The sequence below is a fragment of the Protomyctophum bolini genome, assembly GCF_963924005.1.
Source record: "Protomyctophum bolini genome assembly, chromosome: 2".
NCBI classification, from domain to species: Eukaryota; Metazoa; Chordata; class Actinopteri; order Myctophiformes; family Myctophidae; genus Protomyctophum; species Protomyctophum bolini.
This window is the reverse complement of record NC_137863.1, coordinates 3,270,777-3,287,201: the sequence shown is the minus strand read 5'-3', so window position 1 is coordinate 3,287,201 and position 16,425 is coordinate 3,270,777. Positions and strand designations below refer to the sequence as shown.

The 16,425-nt window shown below is 42.7% G+C and overlaps 1 protein-coding gene across 1 annotated transcript; it reads right to left on the bottom strand.

Moving 5' to 3' along the window:
* Nucleotides 1-136: 136 nt before the first annotated feature.
* Nucleotides 137-15,801, bottom strand: gnl3 (G protein nucleolar 3). The gene is made up of 15 exons (XM_080791779.1): nt 15,738-15,801; nt 14,939-14,997; nt 13,548-13,688; nt 11,766-11,876; nt 11,600-11,668; nt 10,049-10,184; nt 8,936-9,039; nt 6,790-6,940; nt 5,650-5,737; nt 3,805-3,982; nt 2,740-2,882; nt 2,330-2,466; nt 1,822-1,994; nt 461-533; nt 137-343 (listed from the first exon to the last, which is right to left on the bottom strand). The coding sequence occupies exons 1-15, from the start codon at nt 15,748-15,750 to the stop codon at nt 234-236; spliced, it is 1,686 nt and encodes a 561-aa protein (XP_080647905.1). The 5' UTR covers nt 15,751-15,801; the 3' UTR covers nt 137-233.
* Between the last annotated feature and the right edge of the window lie 624 nt (nt 15,802-16,425).

The window sequence follows — 16,425 nt, the reverse complement described above, 5'->3', positions numbered from 1 at the left end:
TTAAGTTTGGAAACATGGTTGTCCAGCCCTTGTGTTGGCTGATATTTGATTGGCTTTTCACATATCTTGTCATCAACAATACTTTAAAAAAAAACTTAACAGCTGGAAAAAAAAGAAATAGTATGTCGGAACTAAAGCCTGTACACATTTTAATTTACAAGCACCACTGTGACCACAATTATGATGACTAACGACTAGTGCTCGGGGCATTAGGAGTTCAAAAGGCAAAAAGATCATTTGAAATCTGTGCTGAAGTCGTATACGTCGTCTGTCGTGGCCGTGGGGAGGCTGGGGAGGCTGACCTCCACCGGGGCTGGATCCACCTTCGCCGTGGTCGGTTCATCTGGGAGAGGAGGACGTTGATTCAATATCAAAGCGTGATCAAATGTTTGAGCATGTGAACCTTAAATCGGTCATCGTCAATATATATAATGCATTTTGGATGTAAACAGGTTTTTACCGTTGACCGAGGTCTCCTGCAGTTCCTCTGTTTGTTGTTCCTCTTCTTCTGGCTGTTCCGTGATGTCTTCAAGCTGAAAGTGCAGCACAACTTTAACAGTTAAGGCCCATTTTATTATTATTTCTTTTTTATATCCAACGATTTTGTAACCCACTTTTCACCCCTGTGTCAATCATCTAATGTGATCCTGGGCTCTACACACCCTCCACCAACCTAGTCCCCATATAGGGGACAAGGGGAGAGCAACCTAGTCCCCATATATGGGGGACAAGGGGAGAGCAACCTAGTCCCCATATATGGGGGACAAGGGGAGACCAACCTAGTCCCCATATATGGGGGACAAGGGGAGACCAACCTAGTCCCCATATATGGGGGACAAGGGGAGACCAACCTAGTCCCCATATAGGGGACAAGGGGAGAGCAACCTAGTCCCCATATATGGGGGACAAGGGGAGAGCAACCTAGTCCCCATATATGGGGGACAAGGGGAGACCAACCTAGTCCCCATATATGGGGGACAAGGGGAGACCAACCTAGTCCCCATATATGGGGGACAAGGGGAGACCAACCTAGTCCCCATATATGGGGGACAAGGGGAGACCAACCTAGTCCCCATATATGGGAGACAAGGAGAGACCAACCTAGTCCCCATATATGGGGACAAGGGGAGAGCAACCTAGTCCCCATATATGGGGGACAAGGAGAGACCAACCTAGTCCCCATATATGGGGGACAAGGGGAGACCAACCTAGTCCCCATATATGGGGGACAAGGGGAGACCAACCTAGTCCCCATATATGGGGGACATTGGGAGAGCAACGGACTTCAACTCATGCTTCCTTCATGCCTGAGTGTCCAAGTTTCTCCTTTACACCTGACAAGGTCTAAAGCAGCAGGATCAGCGTTGGATTAGAAGTCTTCATTAGAAGTCAAGACTTGCGTTGTATCCTCATTTCCATGCTGCTATGCAGACCACACTATACTGAGCTTCAATCAGTCGGACAGACTAATTAGCACGATTTTAATAATCAGAGGCAAAAAGCCAGAAGCCACAGTGTAAAATGATTTATGCTCTTTAATAGTTTTGCAATAAAGGCCTTTTTAGTGAAATAAAGAGTTCTAGTCACAGTAGTCGGAGTCGTGCCTTAGTTTAGCCAATAATGACCCAGATATTGCTTGTGAGATCTAGAAATTGACTAGAACAGGACCATAGTCCATTGTGAATTTAATTTATGTAATAAGGGCACCGTCACACATCAGCATTTAATGATTCTGAAGCATACTACGAGTGAATGTGCCTCAATACCTCAGCTAAGCTACTCTTTGACCAAATGCTTGTATTTATTTTTTTTGCCAATTACCCCTTGGTTCTTCATCTGCGACTCTTCTCCATTCTTCCGCCCCGAGTCTTTAACTTCCTTGGTGGGGACGCAGACGGTTTTCTCCTCGGGGATGTCAGCGACACTCAGCAGGCCGGCAGACGGGCCTTTAGTCGCAAACAGAATACTACTGGCCTTGTTGGGACACCGTACGCCTATAGGAGGGAGACAAAGATCACGTATGGAATCAATCCAGATGGAATGACATTTATTAAGCATAGTTTACCCTAAAAAAACAAGGTCTAAAACAGCAGGATCAGCGTTAGAACAAATTAGTCTTCATTCACAAGTCAAGACGTGTGTTTTATCCTCATTTCCATGCTGGTAGCCTGGTACGCAGAAACCATGTGTCTATATATATATATATACACACACACATACATCAACCTTTCGTCTGACACCACTATGGCTGTCGTTGTTGACTCTTTCATGTTTAAATGTTTGAGATAAAAGAAGCGTACCCCTCAGAGTAAAGATAAAAGAAGCGTACCCCTCACAGTGTCCTCGTTGGCCCTCTTCAGTTTCTCCAGATCCCAGCCCGTCTGCATCTCGGCCACCACAGCCTCCGACAGGTAGGGGGCGGGGCTGAGGGTCTCCGGTGGCTTGCAGTGGTAGTTCAGCTTCGCTCTATCGAAGACACAGGCCAGTGGAATAAACACAACAGTTTAGAATTTAGATGTTTAGGACATGAAGCAAGCCCTAGTGTAGACACATGGGGTTTGACTTGGCAACGATCATAAGTTAGCTTTCTATTCTGCTCAACACAAGCAGCCAGTGGCGTGGCAACGCATTTGGATCAGAGTTGGATTAAAGTCTTCATCATTCATCAAGACTGTTCAAATGTTTGTCCTCATTTCCAATGGCCACCCAAACCTCCTACAGCTCAGTAAACACACTCACCCTGTCCAGTCGTTGAGGAAGGCGGAGCCGGCCTGCTCCATGTTCACCACTCCACCCTTCTGCAGAAAGCCACGTTTCTTAGCGAAGAGGCTCAGGAACTCCAAATGGTTCCTGTAGTCTGCGATGTTGTACTGGAGCATGATCTGGAATGTACAGACGTTCATTATTATTGAGACAAAGTGGGGTGTTATGGGCTGTATAGTTCCAAACATTGGAACTGTCCCATTGAGACAAAGCGGGGTGCCTATGGGCTATAGTTCCAAACATTGGAACTATCCCATTGAGACAAAGCGGGGTGCTATGGGCTATAGTCCTAAACATTGGAACTTTCCCATTGAGACAAAGCGGGGTGCTATGGGCTATAGTCCTAAACATTGGAACTATCCCATTGAGACAAAGCGGGGTGCCTATGGGCTATAGTTCCAAACATTGGAACTATCCCATTAAGACAAAGCGGGGTGATATGGGCTATAGTTCCAAACATTGGAACTATCCCATTAAGACAAAGCGGGGTGCTATGGGCTATAGTTCCAAACATTGGAACTATCCCATTGAGACAAAGCGGGGTGCCTGTGGGCTATAGTTCCAAACATTGGAACTATCCCATTGAGACAAAGCGGGGTGCCATGGGCTATAGTTCCAAACATTGGAACTATCCCATTGAGACAAAGTGGGGTGATATGGGCTATAGTTCCAAACATTGGAACTATCCCATTGAGACAAAGCGGGGTGCTGTGGTGCTATAGTTCCAATCAGACAGATTAACAGCACAATAGTTATCTACACATCTCCCTCCCACAACCCACAACATCCATCGTCACCTATAGAATGGGTTAAGCACCGTTTACCCTCGAAAAGGTCTAAAGCAGCAGGATCAGCGTTAGAACAAATTAGTCTTCATTCATAGAAGTCAAGACGTGTGTTTTATCCTCATTTCCATGCTGGTAGCCTGGTACGCAGAAACCATGTAGTCTGTGTTCTGGTCACACTGTTTGAGCAGGGTTCTGACGGCCTCTCACCTGGTTCTGGTCACACTGTTTGAGCAGGGTTCTGACGGCCTCTCACCTGGTTCTGGTCACACTGTTTGAGCAGGGTTCTGACGGCCTCCACCACGCCGTCCAGTCCCTCCTCCACCTGCAGGCTCCTCAGCGCCATGGAGACGGGCGGGTTGGAGGGACACGCCACGATGCCCGGGCTGTCCAACAGCTTCACGCTCTTGGAGATGTGCACGTCCTGCATGATCCTGGAACACACAGGATGTGGAGAACACCGTCAGAATACACAATACAATGTTGGGGCCTGGGCCGTGGCTCAGTGGTCCAGGCAGTGTGCCGCAGGTTCGACTCCCGATCCCGACGGCCTTTACTGCATGTCTTCCCCCCCCCATTTCCTGTCAGCCTACTGTCTGTCCCTCCATAAAAAAAATTAAAAAATAAAAGGCGAAAACCACAAAAAAAAACATTAAAAAAAGAATAATAATACAATGTTGGATTGAAAACAGGGGTTTTTAGGGATGCACCGAAAGGGAAATTCTTGGCCGAAACCGAATACAGGAAACAGTTGGCCGAGAAGCCGAATATGATTAATATTATATACTGTATCTTTTTTTCCTACCATTGCTGTCATGGCCGTACCTTAAAGCTACCTGATTTATAGCAAAATAAATGGATATGGCCAAACGTAACTTAAATAATAATCACTATTATGGGTCCATAAAACATTTATTCAGCCCTTTTGAATGCATTAATTGCATACACTATTCGGTGATATATTTTCTGCCTATTGGGGCCGAAACCGAATAGCCCGAAAATGCATCTTTAGCCATTTTCTGCCGAATATTTTCTGCTATTTTTCTCCCCCCCCCCCCCCCCCCACACACACACACACACACGCAAATAACAGAAAAAGCAGCCTGGCAACGCATTTGGATCAGAGTTGGATTAGACGTCTTCATTATGAAATCAAGACTGTTCGCTTTTGTCCTCATTTCCATGCCGTTGCACAAGCCTTAAGAAATTAAGAATACAATTCTACCTTTTTTTCTTTTCTTAAATCAGTATCTCGGCCATTCGATTGCAAAGTGTTTGTTGAAATCAATGGAAATCAATGTTTTTCAGGTAGGTGGGTGAAAGAAAGGACGGTGTAACATTACAGTTTGTTTCCTAGTTCTTTGAACTCCCACACAATGTAACAATGTAACGATGCAATGGGTCCGACGGTCCGTGGTTAAAGGACAACTTTAGTTTTTTTCAACCAAGGTTCATGTTTTAGGATGTTATTATAGAAACTAAAAGGTGAGTGTTCATTTTCTTTCATTTGCTGCTTTCTTTCGTTTTAGGGATTTTAGCAGTTTTTGACAGGGGGGCGGGGGCATTCGAGCATGGGGCTAAATATGTATTTTTAAACACAATTTTTATGGTGATTTATTTTTTTATGGTTTACTATAGTCCTAATAAACGCCAGGAAATCTGACCACAAAAGATCACAGGATCTATTGAATGTGACAAACTTACATATTGAGCCTATACACACAGAATAAGCCTTCCCCCCAGTAGGCTACCTTCACATTCAGTAGATCCTGTGATCTTCTGTGGCCAGATGTAATTTCCTGGCGTTTATTAGGACTATAGTAAACCATAAAGAAATAAATCACCATAAAATTGTTTAAAAAATGCATATTTAGCCCCATGCTCAAATGCCCCCGCCCCCCCTGTCAAAAACAGCTAAAATCCCTAAAACGAAAGAAAGCAGCAAATGAAAAAAGATTAACACTCATCTTTTACTTTATCTAATAACAAACTAAAACATGAACCTTTGTTGAAAAAAACCTAAAGTTGTCCTTTAACAGTAATGACGTTAAGACGTTGTTCAGTGCATCAGTGCCACAGAGTGCTCCTAACGTTAACTCACTTGGTGATGCCTCTCTGGATCCCAGCGTTGCACGCCCGCAGCCCCTTCACGCTGTTCACCAGACTGCTCTTCCCCACGTTGGGGAAGCCTGAGGGCGGAAGGAAGGAACAAGAAGCACAACAACAGCACAGCCATGAAGACACAGATATAGATATTTAACCAGTTAGACCCTATTCTATACGTTGTGTTACGATGGTGTGGCTTAAATAGACACACCAGAATGGGTTAAAGGACAACTTTAGTTTTTTTTCAACCAAGGTTCATGTTTTAGGTCGTTCGAGCAAGGGGCTAAATATGTATTTCTTTACAAAATTTGATAGCGATTTATTTTTTTATTCTTTACTATAGTCCTACTAGACCTCAGGAAATTACATCTGGCCACAGAAGATCACAGGATATATTGGATGTGTCAAACCGGCATATTGAGCCCCAGTAGGCTACCTTCACATTCAGTAGATCCTGTGATCTTTTGTAGCCAGATGTAATTTCTTGGGGTCTAGTAGGACTATAGTAAATAATAAAAAAAGTAATCGCTCTAACATTTTGTAAAGAAATACATATTTAGCCCCATGCTCAAATGCCCCCGCCCCCCTGCTCAAATCCCTCAAACGAAAGAAAGCAGCACATGAAAACAAAATAACACTCATCTTTTACTTTCTCTCATAACAACCTAAAACATGAACCTTGGTTGAAAAAAAAACCAAGTCCTTTAAGCACCGTTTACCCTCGAAAAGGTCTAAAGCAGCAGGATCAGCGTTAGAACAAATTAGTCTTCATTCACAAGTCAAGACGTGTGTTTTATCCTCATTTCCATGCTGGTTAGCCTGGTACGCAGAAACCATGGGCTGTATTTTGCGTCTCTTATAAGTACCAGGTCTTATTCCCTATAACTTGAGTAAACTAAAGACCTGGAGGCGTGGTCAATGCTCTTTGGCCACTCAGAATAGCCAAATGCAGGCATTGATCACGCCTCCAGGTCTTTAGTTTACTCAAGTTAGGGAATAAGACCTGGTACTTAAGACACGCAAAATACAGACCTATGTGTCCATATATAATATACACACACATCAACCTTTGGTTGTATAGTACTAGTGAGTGAAGTGAGTGCAGGTACAGCTGCGTTGGGATAGGGGTGCTTACCGACGACACCCACTTTGAGCATGTCCTCCTTCTCCAGCGTGGCCCGGTAACCTTCCAGGAGCTCCAGGAGAACGTCGTTCCCCAAACACGCCGCCGCTCGGGATTTATCGAAAACGCCGTTTGCAGCCATTACCCGGTTTTTCCTTTCATTCTAATAAATAAAACATAAAAAATAATAAACATGAATCAGAAAAGGGGTTGGCATTACGTTGAGATTGCTAGCAAATTAACCCATTTTGGGCAGGAACCCCTTTTGGTGTTTTAAACATTATGTTATAATTTAGCTATTGAAGAATAGCAGATCTACAAGCTCGTAGCGCGCCACCGAGTGGCACGCTACGAGTTTGTAAGTCTGTTATTTTTGAAAAATCGTAAAAATGTGGTGCAAATCCTTGAATATATATTCTTTGAAAGTGAATGTTTTTAACTCTGGTCTAAATGGGTTAAGTGTTTAGTAGATTTGTGTTGTTCATTTCGATTAATTCTCCTTCATGCAGTACAAGGAAATTTCCTCTGAATAGAACTACAGACAAGAGTGTAAAACATTAGCAGAAGGTCACTTATCATCGATAGGACTCCAACTAGTTGATGTTGTCCCTCAACACTGTACAATACACTGGACATATCAGTGACCACCATGTGTTCACAACACAGCCTTGAGCTCCGCTATAGCACAACGGAGCCAGCAGGCTGTGCTGACGAGTTACTTTAGGAGGCTATAACCAGTTGGGGAAGCACAGTCAGCTACTCAACCTTCTCAGTCCTCCTTCACTAACCGGAACTAACAAAGACACTGAAAACTAAGGGTTTTTTCGCGATTTATTTATTTATTTAGACATTTTGTAGAATCTAGTCTCAGTCCTAAATGGGTTAACCCATTTAGACCTGAGGAAGATTCTACAAAATGTCTTATAAATCATGACAGTGTTCTGAAAACACTTGTTTTCATGTCAGTTGGTGCTCAACCTTTTTTCATGTCAAGGACCACAAACATTATATGTATTTGGCTGCCGACCCCCATCTGAAAACATGTCGTTCAAGGGACCCCCCCCCCCTCCCCAGAAGCAAATATTTGAGTGAAAAATGTTCGCTCTGCAAGAATATACAGGTATATTCCAAATTTGGAAATAAGGAAAAAGTTGTATTCAAAAAGTGATTATATAAGTCTGTCAACTTGTGATGTATGCAATATTCTTGTTTCCTATACAACTGTGATTTTGTATATCCTTTCTGTAATGTCCACGCCCACAATCTGGTGACGTCACCAATTAGTCATTCTCAGCACCTGAGCTGTATTGTTTTGGAGCTCTTTAACACATTTAGTACCGGAACTGCATCAAAATAAAGGCGCTGCTTGCGCCAGAGTAATCGCCAGAGTAGTGATCGCTTCTATTTTGAAAGCCATGAACCGGAAATACTTTCTTAAAAAAGTTGACTGACAAAGTGCCATCACAATCTCCGATCATCTTAATATATTTATATACGCTCCAAAAAGAGTTCATATTTTGCGGGAGAGACGGATGAGGAGCAGAAACGCAGCGCCAGCATATCGATCCATTCATCACCACGGAGAGCGCCCTGGATGAGGAGATACGAGTCATTCTTTCCGCCACGCTAACATGGGAGTCAATGACAAGCTAATTGTTTCACAGAGCGTTAGCATACGGCAAGCGAAATGCCAAAAATAAAAAAAGTAATTATTCTGAATATTATTATCTCGCCCCGCGTCGTTTGGACGTCGCTAGGACGTCCACAGACGTCTAAGGCACCTCTCGGTTCCAATCCTTATGACGTTTCAGGACGTATTATGTACAAAATGTGTTAAGAGTATGTTCTTTGTCTGTGAAAACCATAGCACTGACGAAGGACCGAAACGTTTGCTTTTTAATTGCACCATGAGCACAGAGCACCATAAAAAAAAAAAAAAGAATTCTAAGTCTCAGTCTAAGGAGTTTTACTTCTTTTTTTTATACGGTGAGAGAGTCTTCTTGTCAAAGTTTCCCTTATATTCCAAATTTGCGCCACATTTTCACAAAAAATAGCAGACCTACAAGCTCATAACGCGGCACTCAGTGCCGCGCTATGAGCTTGTAGATCTGCTATTTTTTTCAAAACACCAGCATGGGTTAAATGACTGCAGCCTCACCACTGTCCTGTCCTGGAGTTGAATCGCCGCCTTGAACGCCAAGACGGGGAACTCCTGCTGGAGACACTGGATCCACCTCTCCAGGTTCTCCTTCGGGACCAGATCTAAAAAAAAAAAAAAAACAGAACATCAAAGTCGGTTACAATTTACAAAGGAGAAGAGGATGGCAGTTTGGCCAAATGGACAGACTCGGACATACATCTGTCTGCAAAACTATCACACATCACGACAACTTGGCACAAGCTTTAATTGTTTTATCGTAGGGATGCTGCGATCTAGATCGTTCACTTTCGATTCGATACCAATATGGCAGTATCACTATGGCAGTAATACCGATCCGATACAGACACAACACATATTTTGCTGCTGCGTGCGACTAGCAAAACACTACATGCTGGAGCGGACAACTGGAATGGATTGCTTGGTTCGGAGCGTTCAGATCCGTCATTTTCGCTGCAGTCCGATCCGAACCGATCTACGTCATTTGGATGATATCGGGCCCGAGGGCATCCCTAGTTTATAGTTACAATATCTAATCGTTATAATATACCCCCCCCATCCACACACACACACACGCAAATAACTGAAAAAGCAGCCTGGCAATGCATTTGGATCAGCGTTGGATTGGTGTCTTCATTATGAAATCAAGACTGTTCGCTTGTGTCATCATTTCCATGCTGGTTGCGCAGGCTGGCCCTCTTAAAAACAAATATTTATATTCATCCCTGAACTGTCAAAAGGACCACTTCACACCCATTGTCAACCTCGTCTTCATATTAGGGTCCTCACTAACGCTCATATTAATAAAGAGAATGATGCCACCCTGTTTGAGTACTCTGCGGATTAAAAGTCTGCATTATGAAATCATTTTCTCAGTATCTCGGCCATTCAATTGCAAAGTGTTTGTTGAAATTCAACACAAAAAACACATTTCTACTTGATGAGTGACATGATGTACTAGCTGATGAGCAGAACACAAAAAAGATTTGTTTGTTTCAATTGTGGTCCATTCATCGTACTCCTCAATTCATCAACCGATCTAAGTCATTTGGCCGATATCAGGCCGAGGGCATCCCTATAGTTTAATCGTTACAATATCCTGCATCCATTTACCTATTTTAGTTAAAACAAACAGCAGTTTCTTGTTGCCTTTCCTCTGAAGCACAGCCTCCTCCAGCTGTGGGCACCTGTACCCCATGGGGTCCCTGGCATCCAGGACCTCCAGGATGACGTCAGACGCGTCTATGACCTGGAGAAGCATAGAGTTCAGTTTAACAAATAATAATAAATCAGTCATCTACAGCAGATCATTTCATATTCATACAGTCTGCTCCAAATTAACTGTACCTCAGTGCGTAGTGCGTAGAGACACACTTTGATCTCGCCACAAATCCTAAACTAAGTTTTCTGAAAAACTTCAAATATTTATATAGCAGAATTTTTTTTAAAAATCCATTTTTGAATACTGCACATACTGTCCAGAATAGTTAAAACACTAAAAGGGGTTCCTGCCTAGAATGGGTTAAAAAAGTCACGTTGCACACATGCCTAAAATTGCTGACATTTGCGCCGCCCTCGCTGAAAACAATGTAATTTAAACTCCATCTTGTCCCTCTCCATCCAGGCTGCATGAACAGCGCTCGAGCGATCTGTTTTCTGCCCCCTCAATGTCGTAACTCTGTCTTACTCTATGGCTCCGACATCCACTAAAAAAATGAATTAGTGGGTAGTAAACTGCATAGGACTCCAACTAGTTCATGTTGTCCCTCAACACTGTACAACACACTGGACATATTCGTGACCATGGTGCTGCAATGTGTTCTGTTCACAACACAGCCTTCAGCTCCGCTATAGCACAACGGAGCCAGCAGGCTGCGCTGTTGAGTTACTTTAGGAGGCTATAACCAGTTGGGGAAGCACAGTCAGCTACTCAACCTTCTCAGTCCTCCTTCACTAACCGGAACTAACAAGACACTGAAAACGTAGGTTTTTAACTAACAGACACTGAAAAGAATCGTGTACTGTTTTCGTGCAACATCGTTCTATGTTAACCCATTTAGGCATGACCTCAAAATGTAAAAAATAATCATCTAAATCCTCCAGTTTTCTGAAATAAATATTTTCACGATTTTTCAAAAAATAGCAGACCTACAAGCTCGTAGCGCGCCACTCGGTGGCACGCTATGAGCTTGTAGATCTGCTATTTTTCCATAGCTAAATTATAACAATGTTTAAAATACCAAAAGGGGTTCCCGCCCACAATGGGTTAAAGTACAAGCAGATCTACAAGCTCATAGCACAGCACTTGGTGCCGCGCTATGAGCTTGTAGATCTGCTTTTTTTTTTTTTTAATCGTGAAAATATGCCTAAAATCTTTGAATATATATTATTACAGAGTGAACATTTTAACTCAAATCTTTGCTTCTGGGGGGAGGGGGGGGGGGGTCCCTGGAACAATATATTTTCAGATGGGGGGGGGGGGGGGGGGCAAAGGCATATTAAATATCCTTTTTGGGATCTTTGACATGAAATATTGAGCACCACACCGACATAGAAACATAGGGTTTTTCAGAAAACTGTCAGGATTTTGAAGACATTTTTTATCATTTCGATGTCAGGCCTAAATCCCTTGATACAATGAAGTGATACAACGGATTGTCTTACCTTGTTCAACTCTGTACAAAGGGACTTTTTGGAACTTTTGTCTTTAATCTTTTTGTACTTCTTCTCGTCCTGTTAAGACAAACACGGGGAGGAAAAAAAAGGTAAATTGGGATCCATTTACATTCTAATTCTTAACGTAATGTTAGTCTTTTTATAATATATTTACCGTGCGAGGCTTTTTGGCGGCGGGTGCGTCTTTAGCGTCGGTACCCTTCCTCTTGTTCTCCTTCCTCTTCTCTTTTTTGGCCTGCATCTTTTTCTTCTTCTCCTCCTCGATCTGGGAGAGATTATCAATATTTTAGTCATACAGTAAGCACAGCCCCACAGGACTGCCATCAACCCCACACACACACACACACACACGCAAATAACTGAAAATTCAGCCTGGCAACGCATTTGGATCAGAGTTGGATTAGACGTCTTCATTATGAAATCAAGACTGTTCGCTTTTGTCCTCATTTCCATGCCGTTGCACAAGCCTTAAGAAATTAAGAATACAATTCTACTTTTTCCCCTTTTCTTAAATCAGTATCTCTACAATATCTCGGTCATTCAATTCCAAAGTGTTTGTTGAAATTCAACACAAAAACACATTTCTACCTGATGATGATGATAATAACTTGATGTACTGATACCAGCTGATAACCAGAACACAAAAAGACCCATGGTGTCATGGAGTTTTGGTGTCTCATGGTGTTTACTCCTCAATTCATCAGTAAACGCACACTGTCCAGGTTTCATTTTAATCCACATTCTAGTTATGCGACACCTTATTTGAGAAGGTGTCACAAATGTTTGATGTTAATTATTACAACTGTCAAGACAGACCATAATAATATCATGACAGTAAATTAACATATTGCAGCTATAATAAAAGTACATTGTCTGTCCGACTGTCAGGTGGAAAACGTATACCTCCAAAATGGTTAATTTTCAGGATTCAAAAATCAAAAGTACAAATACAAATCAAAAGCGCTTCGGTCAAGTTGAGCTGCTACTTTCGTGCGAGGCTGTAGTATTAGTGTGGTATGATCAAGTATAGTCTCAACGTAGCCAGCCAAATATTCCGTAAGGAAGTTAGGAAGCTGCTATTTCCGTTCACGAAAATATATTTTGAAATATCTTTACATATATTAGGATGGATACATTTAAACGGAAGTGGGGAGGAGGCTCCACATTTATATTTTACTCATGATCAGAGCTTCCGTTGCTCCAGACTGTATGACGGAAGCATTTATATTTTACTCATGATCAGAGCTTCCGTTGCTCCAGACTGTATGACGGAAGCATTTATATTTTACTCATGATCAGAGCTTCCGTTGCTCCAGACTGTATGACGGAAGCATTTATATTTTACTCATGATCAGAGCTTCCGTTGCTCCAGACTGTATGACGGAAGCATTTATATTTTACTCGTGATCAGAGCTTCCGTTGCTCCAGACTGTATGACGGAAGCATTTATATTTTACTCATGATCAGAGCTTCCGTTGCTCCAGACTGTATGATGGAAGCATTTATATTTTACTCATGATCAGAGCTTCCATTGCTCCAGACTGTATGACGGAAGCATTTATATTTTACTCGTGATCAGAGCTTCCGTTGCTCCAGACTGTATGATGGAAGCATTTATATTTTACTCATGATCAGAGCTTCCGTTGCTCCAGACTGTACGACGGAAGCATTTCTATTTTACTCATGATCAGAGCTTCCGTTGCTCCAGACTGTATGACGGAAGCATTTATATTTTACTCATGATCAGAGCTTCCATTGCTCCAGACTGTATGATGGAAGCGTTTGGTAAATTGCGAGAGGCAACAGTCTGGCAACGCGAGACTACCGTACATGAACTATGGCATTAATTAATGAAAAAATACCACACAAACGGTTAGAATAATTATGGAGATACGAGGTTTCTGCCCGGCGACAGCGATGACATCATGTCCCTTACCTTTATCCGCCTCTGTTCCGCCTCTCGGAGCACCTCCTCTTTGAAGGGGGCGATGTTGGGCACGCCCAGGTCCTTCTTGGGACGCGTGTTCACGCCTTTCTTTTTGGCCTCTTTTCGGAGCTTTTTGTGATGCTCCTTCACCTGAAATAAATACAACAAATAACGTTTTTAGTTTTTTTCTTTTTAGCCCATTGAGACCAGAGGCCAATTCTACGAATGCCGTCTCTAAACCAGCGGGTTCTCAATCTTTTTTCCGTGGCAAAGACCTCTGAAACACTTTCAAGATGTGTTGAGGCCCGGCGGGCGCCGATGTCTGGCTTTCATGTGGCAGCCAAGTCTATGGACTTTTAATGTTTACGTTAACTGGGGGGAAAAAACAGCCTGGCAATGCATTTGGATCAGCGTTGGATTGGTGTCTTCATTATGAAATCAAGACTGTTCGCTTGTGTCATCATTTCCATGCTGGTTGCGCAGGCTGGCCCTCTTAAAACAAATATTTATATTCATCCCTGAACTCTCGAAGGACAACTTCACTCCATTTTCAACGTAGTCTTCATATTAGGGTCCTCACTAATGCTCATATTAAAGAGAGAATGATGCCACTCTGTTAAGAGTACTCTGCAGAAACCTGCCTACCACTGAGTGACGTCGTCATCAGTAGACCATTTTAGGACCATTAGTAGAGGAGCAACTAATACCAGTAAGACGCGCAAACGCGGGAAGCGAACGCAGCTGAGACCCTGCAGATCATGTCTGTCTGTCTGTCTGTGTGTCTGTCCCGCTGTTACTGTATATGTGGACCTGGCCCCTTTTGTGCCCATATATGGAGCTGAGTGGACCTGGCCCCTTTTGTGCCCATATATGGAGCTGAGTGGACCTGGCCCCTTTTGTGCCCATATATGGAGCTGAGTGATTGCTGATGCAACACACTCCATATTTGGATAGCGGGACAGACACACACACAGACAGACAGACACACAGACAGACATGATCAGCTAGGTCTCATAGTAAGTGCTCACTGCGTTCGCAATGAAGAAAGTTGAAAGTACTAAAAAAATAAATATTGTAATGTTTCAAAATGAATTATAAACTTGCTTTATTTTCATTATTCGAGGTCCAAAGTCCCCACTACTGCAAATAATTGCCATTTTCTTTTTACATGGAATTAAACTTAATACATTACAAATACATTTTAAACTCATACATCAAAATCATTTTACAGTGACTCAATTGTCTAGAGCTGTAGCGTGCGTGCGCACGCACACACGCGCACACACACACACACACACACGCACACGCACACGCACACACGCACACACACACACACACACACACACACACACACACACACAGTCAGTGTAATGCCAGTTGTTACCCGTTACGTTACTAACCTTCTTCTGGATCTTGTACTTTACGGAACATGATATCCTCTTGCTCGCCTTCTTTAACTCTGAACACAAGGACAGCAGTGGTGTTAAAAGTTAAGTACATTTACTACTTACGTACTTTTAATCCACTACATCTCAGGGGCAAATACTAAATAGTGTACTTTTACTGTGCTATAACCTACTACCATAATTATTTGAAAACTTTAGTTATTTTGTAGATTTGTATTATTATTATTAGAAGACATACCGGTACATTAACATTAACCACCTTTTTAGCCCAACAGTATACATGCGTTGGCCATTTGAAAATAGCTGATCATTGTGAGCTTGTAGATCTGCTATTTTCAAAAAGATCTTTTAGACATTTCATACAGATTTGAAAACGTGTGAAAATGAGACATTCTGCTTTTGCTACCTCTTGACACCAATACTTTTACTCGAATAAATATGTAATTCTGGACATTTACTTGTTAACAGAGTAATTCTACATTGCAGTATTGATACTTTAGCTTACTAAAAAAACCACCACTGAACAGTTAAATGCGTCAGGTCGGTGACAGAAAGAAAGACACAGGGCACCATGTGTGGAAATTAACTGGATGTTAGTTAACAGCTAATGCTAACAGCAAAACGTAGCTAGCTAAAGTAGTGGTTGCTTAACGCCGTCGCCAACACTAAAGCACTTATTAATTGGGTTCGTTGAGAATTGCGACGCACAGGCAAGAGAGAAAAAGAATGACTGAAATGTTATGTTTTGTAAGCGTCATATATATTATAAGACAGATGCTATAGGCCTACTTACTGGGACGCTTCATTGTGGATGTGTGTGTGATGGACTCTGCACGTGGAACAGAGTGGAGTCAGCACGAGCAGCCAGCTACGGACTGCCGCAGTGTTGCCAGATAGGGTGAGAGAAATGAGCAGCAGGCAGCAGCCGATTGAGAATTGTTATTCACAGTTTGTGGAATTGGTACATTTCAGTGATTGATTGATTGCTTGATTGCTTGATTGATTGATTGATTGATTGATTGATTAATTGATTTATTTATTTGTGACCGGGGCCCAAGTATGAGAGTCTGGTCGGGGATAGGGCCGAGAGAATCCAACCTTCCGAAGTTCGGAAGGGACAGATATGATCCTCTTGAGGCAAGCTGGTCTTGGTGTCCGGCGGTCGGTATAGCGCGATCCTGGTATGGAGTCCTAGGTCGGCGTCCTGATCTCGGTTAATAGCTTAACTCCGTCTAATGCTCGCGTAGGCACCTATCTTTATAGTGTTGAGATGTCAGAGGTATGTCAGAGTGACGTCACCTCTGACACCCGGGTTATGATGTCAGAGAGGCACTCCGTTCCTTCGTCGTAACACTAGTCAATAGAAAATCTGCTACGAGGATAAACCAGAAAAAGCATTTCAAAGACTTGTTTACATCAGGGTCCCCCATTTTCAATTCATCGTCCCATTTAAAGACAAATATAAACATGTAGGCCTACAC

Coding starts and splice junctions, on each gene's coding strand:
- gnl3 (XM_080791779.1), bottom strand. Junction 11,877..13,547: donor CGGAACAGAGGCGGATAAAG/GTAAGGGACATG, acceptor AATCTCTCCCAG/ATCGAGGAGGAGAAGAAGAA. Junction 2,883..3,804: donor AACAGTGTGACCAGAACCAG/GTGAGAGGCCGT, acceptor TGTACATTCCAG/ATCATGCTCCAGTACAACAT.